The sequence below is a fragment of the Coturnix japonica genome, chromosome 2 (genome assembly GCF_054131305.1).
Source record: "Coturnix japonica strain WE chromosome 2, WE-NBRP24, whole genome shotgun sequence".
In the NCBI taxonomy this organism is placed as follows: domain Eukaryota; kingdom Metazoa; phylum Chordata; class Aves; order Galliformes; family Phasianidae; genus Coturnix; species Coturnix japonica.
This window is the reverse complement of record NC_140664.1, coordinates 123,164,368-123,182,666: the sequence shown is the minus strand read 5'-3', so window position 1 is coordinate 123,182,666 and position 18,299 is coordinate 123,164,368. Positions and strand designations below refer to the sequence as shown.

Sequence of the window (18,299 nt, the reverse complement as noted above, 5' to 3'; positions counted from 1 at the left end):
TCACCAGAAAGGTCAGAATATGATTTAGCTACTAATATCAAAGAAACATTCAGAGACTGCATTCCTGAATCCTGCATTTAGCAGATTCTGGAGAACATGCACACACACACTGCAGTTCTGCTCATGAAAGTTTCAATCAACAGGTATTTCTGTTTCAGCACATGCTGTGAAATATTCTGAAACATACATGCTTGCTGAGAATATCTTGCATACTAATAGGATATAACAGACATGAAGCAAAGAAAAATCATATCACTTGATCGGTAACTTTTTTTCTCCAGATTGTGTTCCTCACTTTAAGGAGTTAATTGCAAGAAAGTATCCTAAACAGATCTGAATATTAATTACTTTGAGAATCCAAAAGATGTGCAGTACTATCCAAGATGAAAGGGCAGCACAATTCAATTACGAAGCTAAATGGTTCATAAAACAGCTTACCCACTCCTGAATGGCTTTTCTAAAATGCCACACTCTAAAAGATGAAGGCCTAAGATAAACGCTGAGGCCAATGGCAAAGTTAGATTGATTTGGCTGGGTTTTTTTTTGAGGTGATGCAAGTGAGGGATGGCAAGGAACAAGTGATCTAAGGATGAAGGCCGAACTTCTTTGGTTCCTTAATAACTGGTTTCAGATTCTGCTGTCCCCTGGAGCCTACCATGCCCACTCCCCCCAGTGCATGCTTTTTATAGGGAAGACACAGCTTAAGGCATCCCCCACCTCTTCACACACTGCCGTCAGTCATTTCCCTTCACTCCAGTACAAACATCCCCCCAAAACAGAGATTCCTCTGATGTCGTCCCCCAAGCCCATTCCTTGGTTTATTTCTGAGAACTGAAATAACCAGTTCATGAATGTTCCTCCTGTTCTGCAAGTCAGTCAGCAATTGCTACTGCAATTATCAAGCAAACTCTCTGTACATCACAGCTCCTTTATGTTTCTCATAAATCAGTTTGCAGGTTTTTTTTCCCTTTAAACTTCACTTTTACACTGCCAACTTGGTGAAGAGAGTTACTGTCACTTTTATGCCTCATTATATATCACCCTGCATGCACCACAGCAAGTCTTAAAAGCAGGGAGAGCGAGTCTTAAAACTTCTGGAAAAGCTTTAGATTCAATGTAAAAGCATAATAATCATGCTTAACATACACAGAGCATCCCAATACTTGACAAGCCTTTAGCCTGAATCCAGATGTACAGAACAGTACTGTTGCAGAGGGAAAGTCCACAGCACGCCATCAACCACCACAGTGCCAGGTGGTAAGAGATGAGTCCAAGCAGAACAAGACAACAAAACGTCATGTACACACGAACCCACAGCCCAAAAACACCACACAGGTGAAGTACAGCAATACTCAGTCATAAAACAGAGATTACCTTTCTCTTTTTGTTCCCTTCCATTTTCTACTGCACTAGGATGAGAGCATTTCCCTTGAGAACCCATCTGCTGACATTTAGGGTGACCTACTCTTACAGATACCTGTCACCAGCTACAATCTGAAAGCAGATACACTGTCTTAGCATTCCTAGAAGAGTCGGTTTGGGTTGAGTTTTTCTTGGGTTACAGAAAAAAGACAACCAAAAAGAAGTGATCATCATTTTTCTGGATCTGTTAAGCCATACACATTTTTAAACTCTCTTTTGAGCTCTCATGGCTCAAAATACAAGAATATTATTCCTGATGAATAAAATACTCCACATACTGACAGATACTTCAGCTATGACTCCCCAGCTTGGGCATCAAATATTCCCATGTGAATAGAACAAATGTTTTCCAACTTTGAAGTGAGAAAACATTTCTAAATACTGTTATGCTACGATGACATACCATCATTAGAGTCTTTTTTTTTTTTTTTAACTGGGGGGGAAGAAGAGAAGAGATAGGAGGAAGGTGACTTCCTGTCCTGCTAACAAGAATGAAAGAACACAGAACCAACAGAGTAGACAGCTAAAATAAGACTGCTATACTGTAATTTTAAAGCTCTTGTAGTATATCCTGGAAACATTATGAGAAGTCAGCATAAGTAATGAAAGTGGAAGAAGAGTTTTAAAAAAAAAATCAACTTACTTTCTCTGTAGTTACAGTAAGAGATGGAACCAAGGACGGTGAGGACTCCGACTGCTTCTTATATTTTTGCTTGTGTTTATCTTTCTCTTTATATTTCTGGAAGTTACAAAACAAAACACAATTCAGCTTCAACTTTAACATAGCCCACCTTTGTTTGGTTATTCTTTTTTTCATTTTCTGTTTTTGTCCATGTGCAGATGTGAAAGTTTGCTTCCCATGTGCTATTTAGATAGAAATATGGAATTTGCCCTTTTGCAGTAAAGTGTGCAGGTGTCATAATGACAACAATGTACATCACAAAGTAGGATTTGAAGTTTATAACACCTCACATAAACTTGTTGAGGGAAGTTTATGTCAAGAGGATTTTGTTTTGGAGAAGGGACTATTTGTTTCAGGCTCTTTGGACCTGGAAAATAAAAAACTAAGGGTAGAAATATGGAAGAGGGATTCAACTGCACTGCACAGTCTTTTCAATAATTCCTTTAATTTATCAATCCGAGAATTGCTATCCTGCACTGCCAAAACACAAGCAGGAAGAAAACATCAACATCAAGAAAACATCTATATCAAGATTCCTCTGTTATAAGATCTGCTGTAAGCACAATGAAGAGTTGGTTCAAAAGCCTTTCATCAGCACTAGTTACTCAGCCTTCTGTATCATCAGTGAACACATTCAGATCAACTGAACTATTTCAGTGAATCCTAAACAAGCCTTGAGAATGAAGCCATGAAATGGAAACCAAAGCCACTGCATGAGTTCATTTTATTTTCATCATTTTCCCAGGAAATTCAAACTACCCAGAAGAAATTTTTATAATTTTAGAATGATGAGGTAATGACTTTAAAATTCTTTAAGATGAAACTTTATAACAACATCAATAATGAATAGGAAACATTTAAATGAACATGTTTTGCATGTTTTACAATTTCTTCTTTTGATTCTACCATAATTTTTGTCTGAAAGACAAGGAAACGTAGAGTTCTGATCAAAATAACAGCCAGGAAGACTTCAAACTATATTCTGTAATGTACTGAAACAACTTAGATAGTATTGTAGTATTCTCAATACAGAAGGATTTGTCAAGAAGAAGGAAAGAGGGATGGATACAAAATAAGGGATAAGGGAGGGGGTGCGCAAGTACATAAAATAAACAACTTGAACAATCTGGGAAAAAACATGCTTTAAATCCCTAAAGCAGCAGCATCACAGCAAATCTCTCTCCCAGATCCAAAATATCAACACAAAGTTTGCTAGGACAGGTTACCAAGGTGCATGCAGATGGCACTGACAGGAGTCACCAGTAGATGTTGGAACGGTACCTCACCTGAAGGCCTTTACATATGAAGATACTGACCACAGGAGGTTTGATGTTCTTAGCTCTATATTCCCTCCTCCTTTCAGGTTATACCTCCTCTAACAAATCATCCCTCCATTTTTTCCTCTTTTCTTGTTTCTTCCTTTCTAACGAAAATTCAGACATCCTACTTCTGAACATGAATTGACTCCAGATGGAAATAACATCAAAGAAGTAGAGAAAAATTCACTTGCAGGAAAACCTTTGGAATGAATGCTCAGGTTTTACACAGATAAGAATAAATGTTTCAACAACCTGCTGAGATGAAGAGCCTTAGCTCCCAATAATTTGACTCCTCTCAGTTTCACACTCATCTCCCCATAAAGATGCATACATAGCATAGCAAGAGTTTTAAAATATCATTCACTTCTTGATCCGGAAAAGGAGCGACAAAGTGACACCAATTCCCACAACATTCAACAAATATCAAAACTTTCCATCAAGTCAGTCTGAAAGGACACACAAACCAATCATCTTTCCCACCTACAGAATAATAAAGAAATATCTGGTCCTTCATGGCAACTCAGTGCACACTTCACTTTTTATCAGATTTGCTTCTCTAATCAGCCGTAGCCCCCAAAGACACCCATCCTGAAAGCCACTGGAAACCCACCATTCTAGAGAAAGCATTGGTATCAACTGACTGACAGCAGAGCAAATCTTCAACACAGGAAAAAAAACAAATAAACAGTCTTAACAAGGATTCTGACTGGCAGAGTATTCCCTCTGTCACAAAAACCATGACATCCACTGCCTGCGGTTGTCCCAATTTTTAGCACATTTTTCAAATCTAATTCTCTTAATGATTCTCGCAAGCAAAACCAGCCAAATGTCTAAACTGTTATTTTTCAGACACTATTCTTTCCTCCCTCAAATAATTACAACATATAAGAATGTCCTTTCATCAGAGTACTCTTGCTGTTCTTTTGTCACTCATGGATTTTCTGTACCATCTTTCCATCACTGAAGCTCAAAAATCCATAGCTGTCACTGTCACAACCCACATTCTTCACAAACAACTGTGTATAGCTCTTAATCCCTCACACGAGACCTGCTTGGCTCCTACTTATGACTAGTTTTTAGTAATATAACCATAACAGTTCCAGAATGAAAGATGCCCATGGTCCACACGTTCCACATTCAAGCCCTTATTTACCTTGTCTTGACAAGAACAGCCCTCACTAAGGTATCTATTATTTTATACAATATAAACCACAGCAGTTTTAATGCAGTAGCAACATTGCTACTGTCACAGTAGTAAAAGAAGACATACAAGAGATAGTTTACAAGACGAAGCAGAACATACTGACAACATTATTTAAAGCACACACATATTCATCCCTAAACAGGAAACCTGTTACTAACTGCCAATCCTTGACGCTATTACTTGTAAGACTCAAAAAGCTCACTTCAATACAGTGATCATGACAGTTTTAAGTAGCGATCAAGAACTGGCAAGAAAAACTGCCAAAAAAAAAAATCACAGCTTCCCTTTTATACAAGAGTAGCATATAACAAACACAATGAACTCCTCCTCTTTCAGTATATAAAGTATGAGCAGCACTCCAAAAGCAATGTCTCCTGTTACATGCTGTTGGCCCACGATGTCAAAGATGAACGCTGGTGGTACGGCAATGGAGACTGAACCTTCCAACCAATATTCTGTTACATGCTGTTGCCATGTGAGAGATGGCAGCAGAGAGGCAGGATGATGGAACAGTGTCTGACCTGGAAGTGCATGTGAAGCAAACAGGTGGAACTTAATGCCTCCATGCAGAAAAAAATGGCACCCACTGACATTCAGCAACATTTGGTGAGCATGTATGGAGATCAGGATATGAGGCTGTGGGTGGTGCAGTTCAGCAGTGATGACAGCAATGTGAAAGACAAGGCACGTTCTGGGCAGCCATGAGGATTTCTGTGAACACAGCACACAGGCTCTTGTTTATCACTAGCAAAAACATATAACTAATGGTGGTGACTGTGCTGAAAAATAGCGTTTTGTAGCTAAGAATTTGCAAGGACAGTCAGACTGACCAGTCTGATGGTCTTCTAAAATGGAGCGACAGCATCAGCAGACAAAGGTAGGGCAAGTGATGCCATCTACCTGGATTTATGCAATGCCTTTCACATGGTCCCGCAACACATTCTTATTTCTAAATTGGAGAAATACGGATTCAAAGGCTGTACTATTTGGTGGATTAAGAACTGGCTCCATGGTCACAGGTTGTGATTAACAGCTCTGTGTTCAGATGGAGGCCAGTCACAACCGATATCACACTGAGGTCTGTCCTGGGACCAGTGTTCTTTTGCATCTTTCTCAAGGACATGGCTCTGAATGCTCTATACCTGCAGGCTTTCATGGCCGGGATGGATAAGGTTCTGGGCAGCCAAATCTATTGGTTGGCAACTCTGTCCACAGCAAGGGGCTGTAACCAGATCATATTTGACATCCCTTCCAATCTAAGCTACCTATTATTCTATTTATTGTCCACGTTCAACTTCATTTATTCCTATTAAAAACCGTAAGTGTCTAAAATATATGTGACATACTATGAAATGCTACACTGTCTGCAAGGTATCTTTAAAGATACCCATAAAATATATGTTAAGAAATATGCAAATACAATGGCAAATAAAAGGGATAAATTACATTTTCCTGGTTCAGAAAGTTTAACATTACAGTTCACTTTTAATTGCAAAACTTGGTGTCTGGGGAACAGCATGTAGGTACAACTTTTTTTTTTTAATGAAGTACCAAGAATACCTTCTAGGAACAGTTGCAAGTCAAACAAGTCAAAGAGTCACAAGTCAAACAAAGTCAACATGAACTACTAACAATCATGGTGTAACCTGGGATCCAAAGCAAATAAGAAGAGTATCTTAAAGCACCATTTACTTCTACATCTTTCATAGCTGTTGTTACAGAATACAAATATAAGCAGACACACTGCCCAAATGGAAGTAGAATCAAGCAGTAAACTTAATGATCTATTTTTAGTATTCAGACGTTTCATATTTAAATAACTAACAACATCCGCCACATTATATTCTCAAATAAGAAATATGCAAGTCACTTCAAGCTTCAGTTGATTCTTTACTGTAGTTGTTCAAAATTTACACTCCTTTGTCTTATAATGTGGCAGAGAACCAACACCAAAGAGGTAAGCAAAGGATACTACAACACACTGAGACTGAAGAAAAAAAAGTCAAAAATCACAGTCAGTTCAATAACGCCTTTACTTCAAGTATTAGAAAACTACTGATGTAACTAAAGTAAATAATGTCATAATAATGAATAAAATATTAAGACTTAATAATATAAGAAGTATATAATGGCTACCTTTAACTGAAAGTATTTTGATCCCTGCAGGGTAAGGATGCAATATGGAGAAGCAATGTGATCTTTCTCAAAAAAGTCTTTTGATGAGTGTGGAAAGAACTTACTACAAAAGTCAAAGTGAAATTGTTTCTCAAAAGAATATAAAAGAGCAGCTGAGGCTCCTCTATGCTCTTCTCTCAAGCCCCTCTCTGCACCATTAAACCTTAACAGACACAGATTGTTTTTCTTTAAAGAAAAAATAAATAAACAGAGTTTACTATAAGGAGAATTTCTCAATTTTGCTAGCCATAGATTTTTGCTTGCACAGTTTACTGCAGTAAAGAGTTTTACATTTCCCTGTTCTGGCCCAAAGAACTTCTGGTGCAGACTTTTGGTTGTTTCAGTTGCTAAGAACTAATAAACACAAAAAGCTTCCTGAATTTTCTACAAGTACCACAAAACATTTCCATGACACCATTTCCATGGTTGATCTCAGATGTTCAAAAATCCTGCTTTATTTCTTTCCAAAGACAAAGCTACCAGGAACATCACCAAAATAAGGTGTTCTTCCACAGCTTCCTGTTCTCCAAGTTTTTCCCCAGAAACCTTGAGGTAAACACTTGGGCAGTGAAAAAAGGGGAATTATAGTGGAATGTCAAAGCAAGATACTACTGATCCTACTTACAGGGCACACGGACTCATCTCTAATCACTTCTAAATAACATCTCCCCGTAACAACTAAGCATTTTTAGTGCTGCAGTAATCAGAGAGTAACTAAGCTATTTATTCTGTAGTTTCTAATTGTTCATTACAATTAAATTATACCTAAGCTTTTCAGTTGTTTTTTATCGTTACATCTTTATGATTAATTGCACAGTGCCCAAATGAGACTATTTATTCTGAAGAACAAAATCCTTTCAACTCAGTATTTGTTTACAAAAATGGCAGCTATCCATACCAATATTATATCCAAACTAAATGTCCTCTCATGCAGTTAGAAACCATTCCCCTCTATCCCACCACAACAGACCCTGCTATAGAGTCTGTTCTTACAGCCCCCTGTAGATAATGAAAGGCTGCTCTCAGCCCTCCCTGGAGCCTTCTCTTCTCCAGGCTGAATAGCCCCAGCTCTCTCAGCCTGTTCCGACAGGGGAGGTGTTCCATCCCTGCAATCATTTTTGTGGCTCTTCTCTGGACATGTTCCAACTGGACCACATCTCTCCTGTACTGAGGCCTCTGCAGGTGAGGTCTCACAGTGCTGAGTAGAGGGGCAGGGTCACCTCCCTTGACCTGCTGATTGCACTCCTCTTGCTGCAGCCCAGGACGCAGTTGGTTTTCTAGGCTGCAGGGACATATTGCTGGTTGAAATTTCCAAAATACAAACGTAAAAGATAGTATGAAAACACCCTCTCAAAAACTATATAGAAATAAAAATACAAACATTTACTCTGAGAATAGTCAAGATTCCGAATGAATTTGCAGAAGAGAAAATAAAAAAAGTCACCCTAAATAGTTACCCTTCTCCTCCAAGATGTAGTGTATCACATATGCAGTACAATAAAACAAGCCATCATGTGGAGATGGTAATCCATTTTATTCATGAGCCTCTGTACTGGAACCATGAGATCACAGACTGAGCCAGCAATTAAGCACCTGGTGAAGGGACATGACCAGCCCTGGGAGCACAGGTGAAAGCAATTCACCTGTATGACTGGAAGGGGCGGACCGAGGGTCTACCCTTCTCTAACTGTATTTAAGAGCTCGCAGCTGCAAGAGAAATACCTCCTTTGGAGTGTTTGGTGAGCCCTGGTCCTCAGAAAGGGGTAAGTGATTCTTTTTTTATTACTGGATTGTAAGCTCTGCCTTTCTTGAGCAATCAGAAACTCATTTCAAGCAGCTATATATACTATTGCTTATCTTTACAGCCTTTCATACCAAATGTGCCTCACTGACCAATATTTTGCAAAGCATGGATCGTTTGTTAACTATTAAGCATGTCAGATGGAATTCCAGAACAAAAGCCCACAGTCATGAAAATTTAAGTGATTTACAAATTCTGAAAATTGCAACTCTTTTCTACCAGGTAATGAATTATACCATCAATTAATTTAAACAGCACCTTATGATACAACTCATAAAGCAAATTAAGTTTGATTATGTGAAGATGCCATAATATAACCTGAGAACCTCTAAACATCAATCCAGAACAACTTCATTTAACAGTATTGCTTTACCTGGTATTACAGGTCATGCAGTCTTCTGGAGAAATATGTTTCAGTTTGTGAAAGGTAGAAAAACTTTTAAAATCCTATTCATTTCAAACATCATAATTAAAGAAAAAAGTCAAAAATTTCAATGGCAAAACACAACATCAATTTCAAGAAGAGCTCAGCACAAGAGAAGCCCAGCAGTTAGCAAACAAACTGAATATACATAGGTGTTCTCAAACTATTTCATAGCTGTATTTCAGTGACTTTTTTTGTTCTGGTCAGACACATGAAACGACTCAGTTTCAACTTTAACTTCAAGGTTTTGTCAATTTGAATAAAAATCCGTGTATGTATTTTTACGAAGCATGACCTGCAATGCAGCAACAGTGGAAAATTAAGCAAATTAAAGAAAAAGTAAAGTGAATACTAGTAGACTCTTAACCTGAAAGTAATCCTGTAGTGTCATTCAATTTTTTTTTTCCTTCCATGCCCATACTGCTAAGAAAAAAAACAGCCAAGAACCCATACTTTTGTTACTTTCAGTCAAATTTTGATTGAGGTACTACTGCATTACAGTGCACGTACTCCTTCAGCACCAGATGAAAACGGAACTATTCAGCACTACTATTAACCAGACATAAAGATATCTTTATAAAAGACAGTCCTGAAACAATGAAAACCAACACCCATCCAGAGTGGAAGTAAGCTTGAAAACAAAACCAATGTTAAGGAGCCCTGAAGACAGATATTTCTTATTAAATGTCACTGTAAGTATAGCTACTCCAAGTAATACACGCTTTTTCAGTAGATATTGTTTCTTCAATTTGTATGCTTTTGGAAAAATACAACATTAAGTCCATCCCTACTCACAGAAAAGTCTATTAAGTTGTACAGGATAAAGTGCAGTAAAAATGTAAAATAATCCTCAAAAATTTAAAATTCATTTTTAAAAACATATGAAGTTAAATTCTTGTAAGAACTCATCAAGGACAGAAAGTTAGCAATTGGTTTGCTACCTCTGTACCCTCACATGAAAATTCCAGGTGAATTACCAGGTATTTTGCTGCAACAGTGGATCTAATCACCAGTACCATTAAAATGTGTCAAGAGGAGGCGTAAGACCCCCAATAGGGAAAAACATGCAACATACAAACATGATGAACTAGATGCTGATTACTCAGACGCTTGCTGAATAATCTACTCCCCTTTACTCTTTCCCTCCTAGTTACAACTACTATATGAAAAAGAAAAATCTCTAATAGAAAAACTAAGGCAAAAGAAGCTGCATGAAAACAGCCTTCCCAACAGACATGTTTCAGTGTGTATCCCAAAACTACCCATAAAGAAACAGAAAAAAGGCATGCAAACAACCACACCAAAGGTGCTTCTTGACTGGACCCTAGAACCTCTAGCTCATCACCTGTGTTAGCCAGTGCTTCAGGAACAAGATTTCCCTCATGCTTTTCAGAGAAAGTTAAGGTAAATGTTTATCAGAAAGCTCTACTACTAAGCAGATGTGCCACATAATTAGCAACGACAAATCCACTTACTTTTTTCTCCTTCTCATGATGTTTATCCTGAGAGTGAGAGGAAGAATCACTTAAACTTTGATCATATGACCTATTAGATCCCCGTTTGCTCTTTTTCTAAAAAGAGAAAACATATTTATGGATATACAAAAGGAATCATTTGAATAAATAAAAATAGAAAGCATTTCAACTGATAAAATGCCTTACTGCTTGAAGAAAAAAACTTCAGTTACTGAAAGCCTGACAAATAACTAACACTGGTAAAATTAACAAGACTACTGAATGTACAGCCAGAAAATGTCTATCCTTTCACTGACTTTCATACCTCCCAGGCAAAATGTTTTTTACCCAAAGAAAAAGAGATATACCATCTTCTAAAGGTTAAAAGATTGTCATGTATTTCCATTACGTTCAAGAGCCTATTCTGAAGCCACATATTTATACTAGCCAGTGTCCAAAAAGTGTATGTCACTGTATTACAACTGTACATATTATAGCTCATAACTGAGTTGTATAAACAACTTAAATCAGTGATTTTCCAAGTAGTTATACAACATTCATCATTTTCAGTAACAGATAACAAACACTTGTATTTATCAGCCATCAACACTCCCAATATCTCTGAAGAAACATTAGAACACGAGCATGATCTTTCCAGCCTTTACTGTTCTTACAATGGGCAAGCTATCAAGTCAAATACAATGCTGTGTCTTTACTGTTACCTCGTGTTTCAAATAGTCATGCAAGTTCTCAAACACAGTTGCACTGACACATTGAAATCAAATGTATAAAAGTGTAGAGCTTGCTTTCACTGACAAGTAATGCATAATTTTTGTTCTTTTCATATATTTAGCTCAAGATTTAAATTAAAAAAACAAAGAAAACAGATTAATTCAAGTCTAGAAGGCCCTGACTTATTTTCATTATGAAATAAATTCATCAATATTCTCAGAGCTAACCTCCCTGAGCTTATATTCTACAAACCTCAATGGACACATTGGCCCTGTTTTTACTTCACTGCAACATGACTAAGTCTCCAAAATACTCAGCTTTTCAGCAGTGAGAACAAGTAACCTACAAGTTTCACCATATTTACAGCAACATATGAATTTCAGCCCATATTTTAATTTTCATATGTCAATGATTGTAAATAATGTTTTTAAAATATCGCTAAAACACTTAAGGCAGCTTGCCCAGAGAGGTGGCAGAAGCCCCGTCCTTGGAGACACTCAAGTTCAGACCAGACAGGGCTCTGAGCACCTGAACTAGCTATAGGTGCCCTTGTTTGTGCAGGGGAGTTGGGCTAGATGGCCTTTAAGGGTGCCTTCCAACTCCAATGATTCTAATTCTTTAAGTCCATCCATGTACACATATATCTGGAACTGCCAAACGGGTGTTAAAGGGAAAGCTGAAAGAACAATAGCAAATCAGAATGACAGACGGAGAAAGAACTGGAAGCCTTCTTTATAATCCAATATACAGAATAACAAGGAAAAAGTATTTTCAGCTACTAATTACAAAAAATACAAATACAAACTAGATGTGTGTTATTTCTTTATTTTTTAGAAAATAAACGAAAACATTTCTATCTGGAGTCAAAAGCTACCCAAAAAAATCTACTTTTTGAGCCACAGGAAAATATTCTCTCTACTGTTAGTAGCAATTCAGAGTGAAAAAATAAGTTAGTATCGTTAATGTACAGAATTTAACCATTACTTACCAGCTTACTAAAATGGTATTTACAGTAGCCACAGTATTGGACATTATCTGCACCATTGCCTTCTTCTTCACAAAGAAGTCCTGCAAACTGTGCACTAGAAACAAACCAAACAATATTCAAGACAAGCAAATACCAACCTGCACCAAAGTTACACAGTTGATAATATATGGATGCTTGTTTCTGTGTTTAATTAGAGGAGGTTTCCAAACAAGTGACTTCTAACAGCATGCCAGCACCTAACCCACCTCGGTAACCCAATGAAAACCCTGTGGTTACTTACAGCTGATGACTTTTTCCTAGAACTACCAGCCATTCAAATAAATGTGTAGCTTGCAAAATTTGAGTTACTTTCACAAATAAAGCAGTTAGTGATGATTATTAGCTCAAAGTGAAGTCAAAATAATGTACAGAAATAACTGGTTGTTTTTTGCTTTGTTTTTAAACAAAACCATAGTGTGGATCCAAAGAAGAAATTCCTCTAGTTGCATATATCCTTCTCTGTTCTGCCAAGAAAATTACTTTTTTTTTTTTTTAAATAATCTTCAATGACATAATAAATCTAACCATATTTCATTGGTTTAAAAGACTGTGGCAGGTTAATTCCTTTTAAAAGAAGAAAATGACTTACAGTGTCACTTTGTCTGGGCTAATATTACCTTATTCAACTACATTTTTCAAATCAAATTTGCTTTTCACCATTAGTAAAGTTGATTTATTTTCTATATCAAAACCAACCTAGATATTGAAAAACCAAGTCATTCGGCTTCATTTTCTACATCATTTTCATTAGCATAATAATACAGTGTTACAGACAAAGTGATGCAAGGAGGTATGTAAATGGAAAAACAACATACATGGCAGCTTATTATCACTGTTTTTAAAAATCACTTTCCCCTAATTTATATATCACATTCTTGTGCAACCCAGAAATACTGTCTACTAAATACATGCACACCTACAGCAAATGCCAGCTATAAGCAAACATCTGTCATTCTAAGCTTGTCATACAAAAACAGGTGGACTCCTGCTCTTTTTTCTTTAGACATTCATTTTGTTAACACAGAACTGACACAGCTTGATCTGGATCTCTATTTTCTGTAGTTTTCACATTTTTCTTCCATGTCATAAATATTACAGAAGCCACTCACTATCCTCAATACTATACCAATATAGTGCTCTCTGGTTGGATATAATCTTTTGGTACATATCTGTTCACAATGAAACAATTCTAATAACTGGCAGGATTAAAAATGGTATATATTTCTATTCTGAATGTGATTCTCATGTTCTTTTTATATTCACTGATAACAAGATTTTGGAAGAAAGAGATGAGAGATGAAAAGGACTCTTCTTTCAAACAATTGGATGCAGACATTTTTTTCACATCCATAAGCAACTTCTCGAGACGGTATGCAAGTTTTCAGGAGCAAAGGCTGTTTTCACCATGAAACCAAACTTGACATTGATTACATCCAATAAAAAATTAGCCAGTTATTGAAGAAGACTTCAACATCCCTCCACATAGCTAAGCAAGAAGGTGCAAAACCAAAAAACAACAGAAACCACACAGCACAGGGGACCCCACCTCTGCAAATCAGGATGTGCAGAACTGCAATGAAATCAGTCCTTAATCTGAACAAGGCATTCAAAGTAACTCTTGATTACACTGAGGAAAATACTTATAAGTAGGTGTGGAAATATCTTTTCTTAGGCTGAGCTTCTATACAGAAATGATGGAAGTACAACAGGGCACTCATAAAACTGATGAGTAAATCTACAGCTAACATACCTAGATAATCTGTTAAATCTGCTATTACAAAATAGCTTCAGCTGAATTTGAGAGAGTAAATATCCTCCAGAAATTCTGAGGTGGAAATCCCTTTGCCTCATCTCACTTGCTGATATGTGTTGTCATCTAATACAGTCTCTTTTAGAAACCCATAAAACGAGACAAGCATCTTCTGAATGCTTGCCAACTACAATAGCTTAAAGTGGAATGAATCACACAGATATGGCTGTTTTTTCTCCAGCAGCAACAGAGGAAACCTAAACAAATAGTTCAGGATAGATGTGTACCATTTACATAATGCTAGTGAGGTGAACTACTCCAAATGTTTGAAAACCAAAATTAGTTACTTTACTGCATTCTTAATGCATATTTCAACACTTTTTCCTACTGATTTATGAAAAGCAAATATCAGATCACCGCATCAGTGATTCAAATTCCTGCCCATTCCTGTATCCTATAAAACATCTTAAGAAGATAGGACGAGAAACACTAAACCTTACTCACAGGAGCACAAAGTACTTAATACAATACGAAGCAGTATTATCAGCCTATTTCTACAGCTCCCAGCAGTGTATATGATACCACTGCCATACAGTCAGTAAACTCTAATAAATTTAAGTATTTCTACACAAAACACTTCACTGCATTTCTTCAGCCCAAAACATTCTAATTAAAGCACTTATCCATTTTACAGTATAGAGCTGACTCTCTGGAAAATTCTTTTAGATATGTTAGTAAAATATACTTACCACGTTACATGAAAAGCTTGTCGACATCCATGTTTATTACACGTCATGCACGCACCAGTGGCTGCCTTACTTTCTCTGCCTTGTTCATCACAGATATAGCATGTCTATCAAAGAGAAAATATTTAATAGGATGAAAAGCAAACCAATAAGTTATGTGTCGCAGGAAATTCTAAGATGAGAAGTGTTGGATTGTGCAGCTAACCTTATATAATAACTTCTTTATAAAGAAGTCTAATTATACTTGTTTGCAAAAGAAGATTATGTGGGAGATACATAACACTTCATCAGTGCTAAAGCAGTACAAATACTAATTTATTTAAATTCTATACTGCTACTCAACCAGCCAAAATGGTTAAACAACCAAAGGCTAATAGCATTAGGCTTTGGGATTTTCCTGGCTTTCAAGTTTGCATTTATGTCTTTTTAAGTTGCAATCATTTTGACAGTCATTTAACAGTACTCGTAGCAACGATTCAGAAACATCAAACCAGACTGAGTGCCTACCAGTATTAGATACCATAAGGTATATATGCATATATCTACACAAACTACCAACAGAAAAGCTGCAAGCTTAAAATTTTACGTGCAGTTTTGGTGTAAAAAATTTTCAGAAGTCTCATAGTATGCTTCAATACCCATATGACATTCAGTTACCTTCAATTAAACATTGTGTTTAACAGAGTTCTGCTTTGATTTCAGACAGCGCCAGAAGCATCTTAGAAAGTAATCAAGTAAGAACTCTCCATAAACAAAGTTTAAATTAATATACTAAGCCTACTGCAAGCTTAAAAACAAGCTAAAATGAGAATGAGTTGTTTATTACCTGAAAATATTTTCAAAGAATTTTACTCATAAATTTGCCTTATTGGGATACCAGAGTAGTTTGCAAGATTTTTAGAAAATATTCTCAATGAAATGAGAAATGAAATGAGAAATTCTCAATAAGCTGTTGTTTATTACCCAGTGTTTAAGAAAAATGTCCCAAAACATCAATTAAATTGAGAATGAAAAATGAAATAATGCAAAACTGATGTTCTTTACAAAAAAAAAAAAAAGTGAAAATCAGTGAAATTCTGAAATCAGAACTGCCTTGAACAGTTCTCCACGTTCAGTGCTTAGCATGAGAAGTCAGACAACTACAGCATTTTTGTTACTGAGCAAGACTTTGAAGTAGATGAATTATTTGGCATGGTTTACCCTAGGCTTTTGAAAAGCACTAAGAGCAGCAGCTAGCATAACCAAAACCATATCCTATCTCCTAACGTTTGAGGGTTGAGGAAAGGGGACATGATTCTTCGCTTTGCTCCTGCCATACCAGGTAGCGCACACTACCCACTGGGTCATTTGCAACAGCTGGAGATTGGCCACTTTCTAGCTTTCCATACCATGACCTGACACAAGAAGATTTTATGAGTGAACTGGTTAATAATCTATCAATTGCACCTGAATAACTATTTCTAAGCCTCAATACAAGGTAGCTCTGTAAGCAGAGTTCAACAGATGCCACACAGCTCAAGCTCCAGATACCACTCTGTTTTGACTGATTTTTGCCTGAAAAGTTTTCCTCACTGAAGTTCAGAAGTGGTGTAAACGTTCCATATAGTAGGGATGTATGTCCTGTTCTTTGACAGCATATGCTGCATTCAGGACCCTTTAAGCAGATTTACAGTAAAATGACTGGGGGAAGAAAAAACAAAACACCTGACTGGATACATTACAAACAAGTCTAAACACAACACTGCGGACTGCCCACCCATCACCAATATCTAAAGACATTTTGCAAAGCTGCCTTGAGTTCTCTGTCAGTAATTCTCCTTCAGAGATTCCAAACTGCAAATCTCCTCTGCAAAAAAAAAAGGCAGAAAGGAAGATGAGGCGAGGAATGCCTTGCAAAGAAAAAGGAATCTGAGAAGCAGATTATTCTGCTTGTAAAAGCTACCTGAGAGTATTGCCTATTTACAGAATTGAACTTAGTTTGAACAGAAGTTTCTCAATGTTGCAGCAAATAATGAAATAAAATTTTAATAGCTGCCTTTACTGCTAGGTGGATCAAGAAACTCCAAATGCACTGGTTTCTTAAATCAACACTGAAGAGGCTCTTAAAGGCAATAATTATTATATAATTACCACAGACCTCATATGTACCTAAGAAAGACAAATAAAGCTCTCGTAAAACAAATAAGAGATTATACATGCACAAGCAGCCAAGAAGTAACAAACATCTATTCAATGGGAGAGCAATTTCTAGTCCATTTCCTCTTTGGAAGCAACTGTGCAAGAAGAGCTTTTCTGTTAACTCACTCATCAGGTCACCCAGTAGGTTTACTCTGTACAATGGCTTTTATCCAAGGAACAGGTAAACTCCACAGAATGAGTGGCCATAAACCTCATGCTCTGGCATCATCTGTGTTCCTTCTTGTACCCAAGATTACAGTGCATAATAGTGTATGTTTTACAACATCAAATAAGGAAACAACTACATAAAAGAATCCTATGTAAATCAAGTAGTATCTCCTGGCAGAATTCCGAAGAGGGTTGGTTTTTTTTTTTTGAGATTATAGTACAAACTCTTCCTTGTGACAATTTTTGTTGAACTACGTTTTACTCCAGGTCCATATGGAAGACCATAGTTCAGAACTTAATCTCACTCTTGCATTTTCTCACCAACACAGAAGGAAGTTCTGATACAGATGATACAGATGCTCAGTTGGTATGTAATGAGAAATCATTAGAAAGACCTGCAGTTCAACTGTTTTCAAACACTGGTAAGTAGGAAGGGAAAAACCTATGGAACAGCAATTATTAGTAAATGAAACAGATAAGGAAAAGACCAGTGTATTAAACAGGAAAAAAGACTAGAAAGAAAGGGAAAAGAACAGAAGTATAATGTGGATCATTCTGTGAGATTGAAAAAAAATAAAATCAGAGATGTAAGCTGGAAAAAAAAGAGGTTATGGAACCAACATGAGAAGGAAAGGGCTCCCTGTAGGAAATGACGTGCTTTGGTTTTTTTATATAATAAAGTGTATTCTTCTCTTGCTCCTTTGTCCACAAACCATCATGAAATAAAGTAAAAGCAAGAAATAGAATTATAAGGAACTGCACAAAAATGTGCTAATAGAACTACTCATAAACTGAGTTTGCTGCCTATGAAAGGGAAAATACAAAATACAAAGGAGGAAGTAGTTAGGTATTGTGGGGAAAGGTAGCGCAAGTGGAAGACCAAGCAGAAAAAATAAGCTATCAGTATAAAATATTAATGATTTGGTTTTTTTATGAAGTCTTGCCACACTTCAAAAAAGATTCCATCTCTCTGTCACTTATTTAGGAGCAGTTATTCTATTTCTTCTATAGGCAACTAATTCTGTTAAAGAAAACACTGTTTACAAAAGCAAAAGTCTGAAAGATTTATCCTCAATATACTGGTATTGCTGTTCTTGTTTACGAACTTTTTATTAATAATTAAAACAGCGAGACTTAGTGGTAATTAATATCAACATTTCAAATAAGGTGTAATAATATTCTTACGTTTGGGAAATATTTCACACTGCTTTCAAAAT

At 36.6% G+C, this 18,299-nt stretch overlaps 1 protein-coding gene across 24 annotated transcripts in view; it reads right to left on the bottom strand.

Annotated features, from left to right (window-relative positions):
* Window positions 1-18,299, bottom strand: part of MLLT10 (MLLT10 histone lysine methyltransferase DOT1L cofactor) — a 122,166-nt gene that overhangs the window by 58,380 nt on the left and 45,487 nt on the right. For 21 of the 24 annotated variants that reach the window (XR_014943093.1, XR_014943096.1, XR_014943095.1 and 18 more), the window contains 4 exons: window positions 14,740-14,843; window positions 12,202-12,295; window positions 10,503-10,598; window positions 2,066-2,161 (listed from right to left, as the gene is read on the bottom strand). Coding sequence is in view for 14 of the 24 variants with exons in the window: in XM_015853306.3 (XP_015708792.2) it covers window positions 2,066-2,161; window positions 10,503-10,598; window positions 12,202-12,295; window positions 14,740-14,843 (390 nt within the window). In the remaining 10 variants the exon portion in view is untranslated. Of the gene's footprint in view, window positions 1-1,374; window positions 1,495-2,065; window positions 2,162-10,502; window positions 10,599-12,201; window positions 12,296-14,739; window positions 14,844-18,299 lie in introns of those variants that run through there. The other 3 variants (XM_085538696.1, XM_085538695.1, XM_085538699.1) reach the window with 3 other exon arrangements.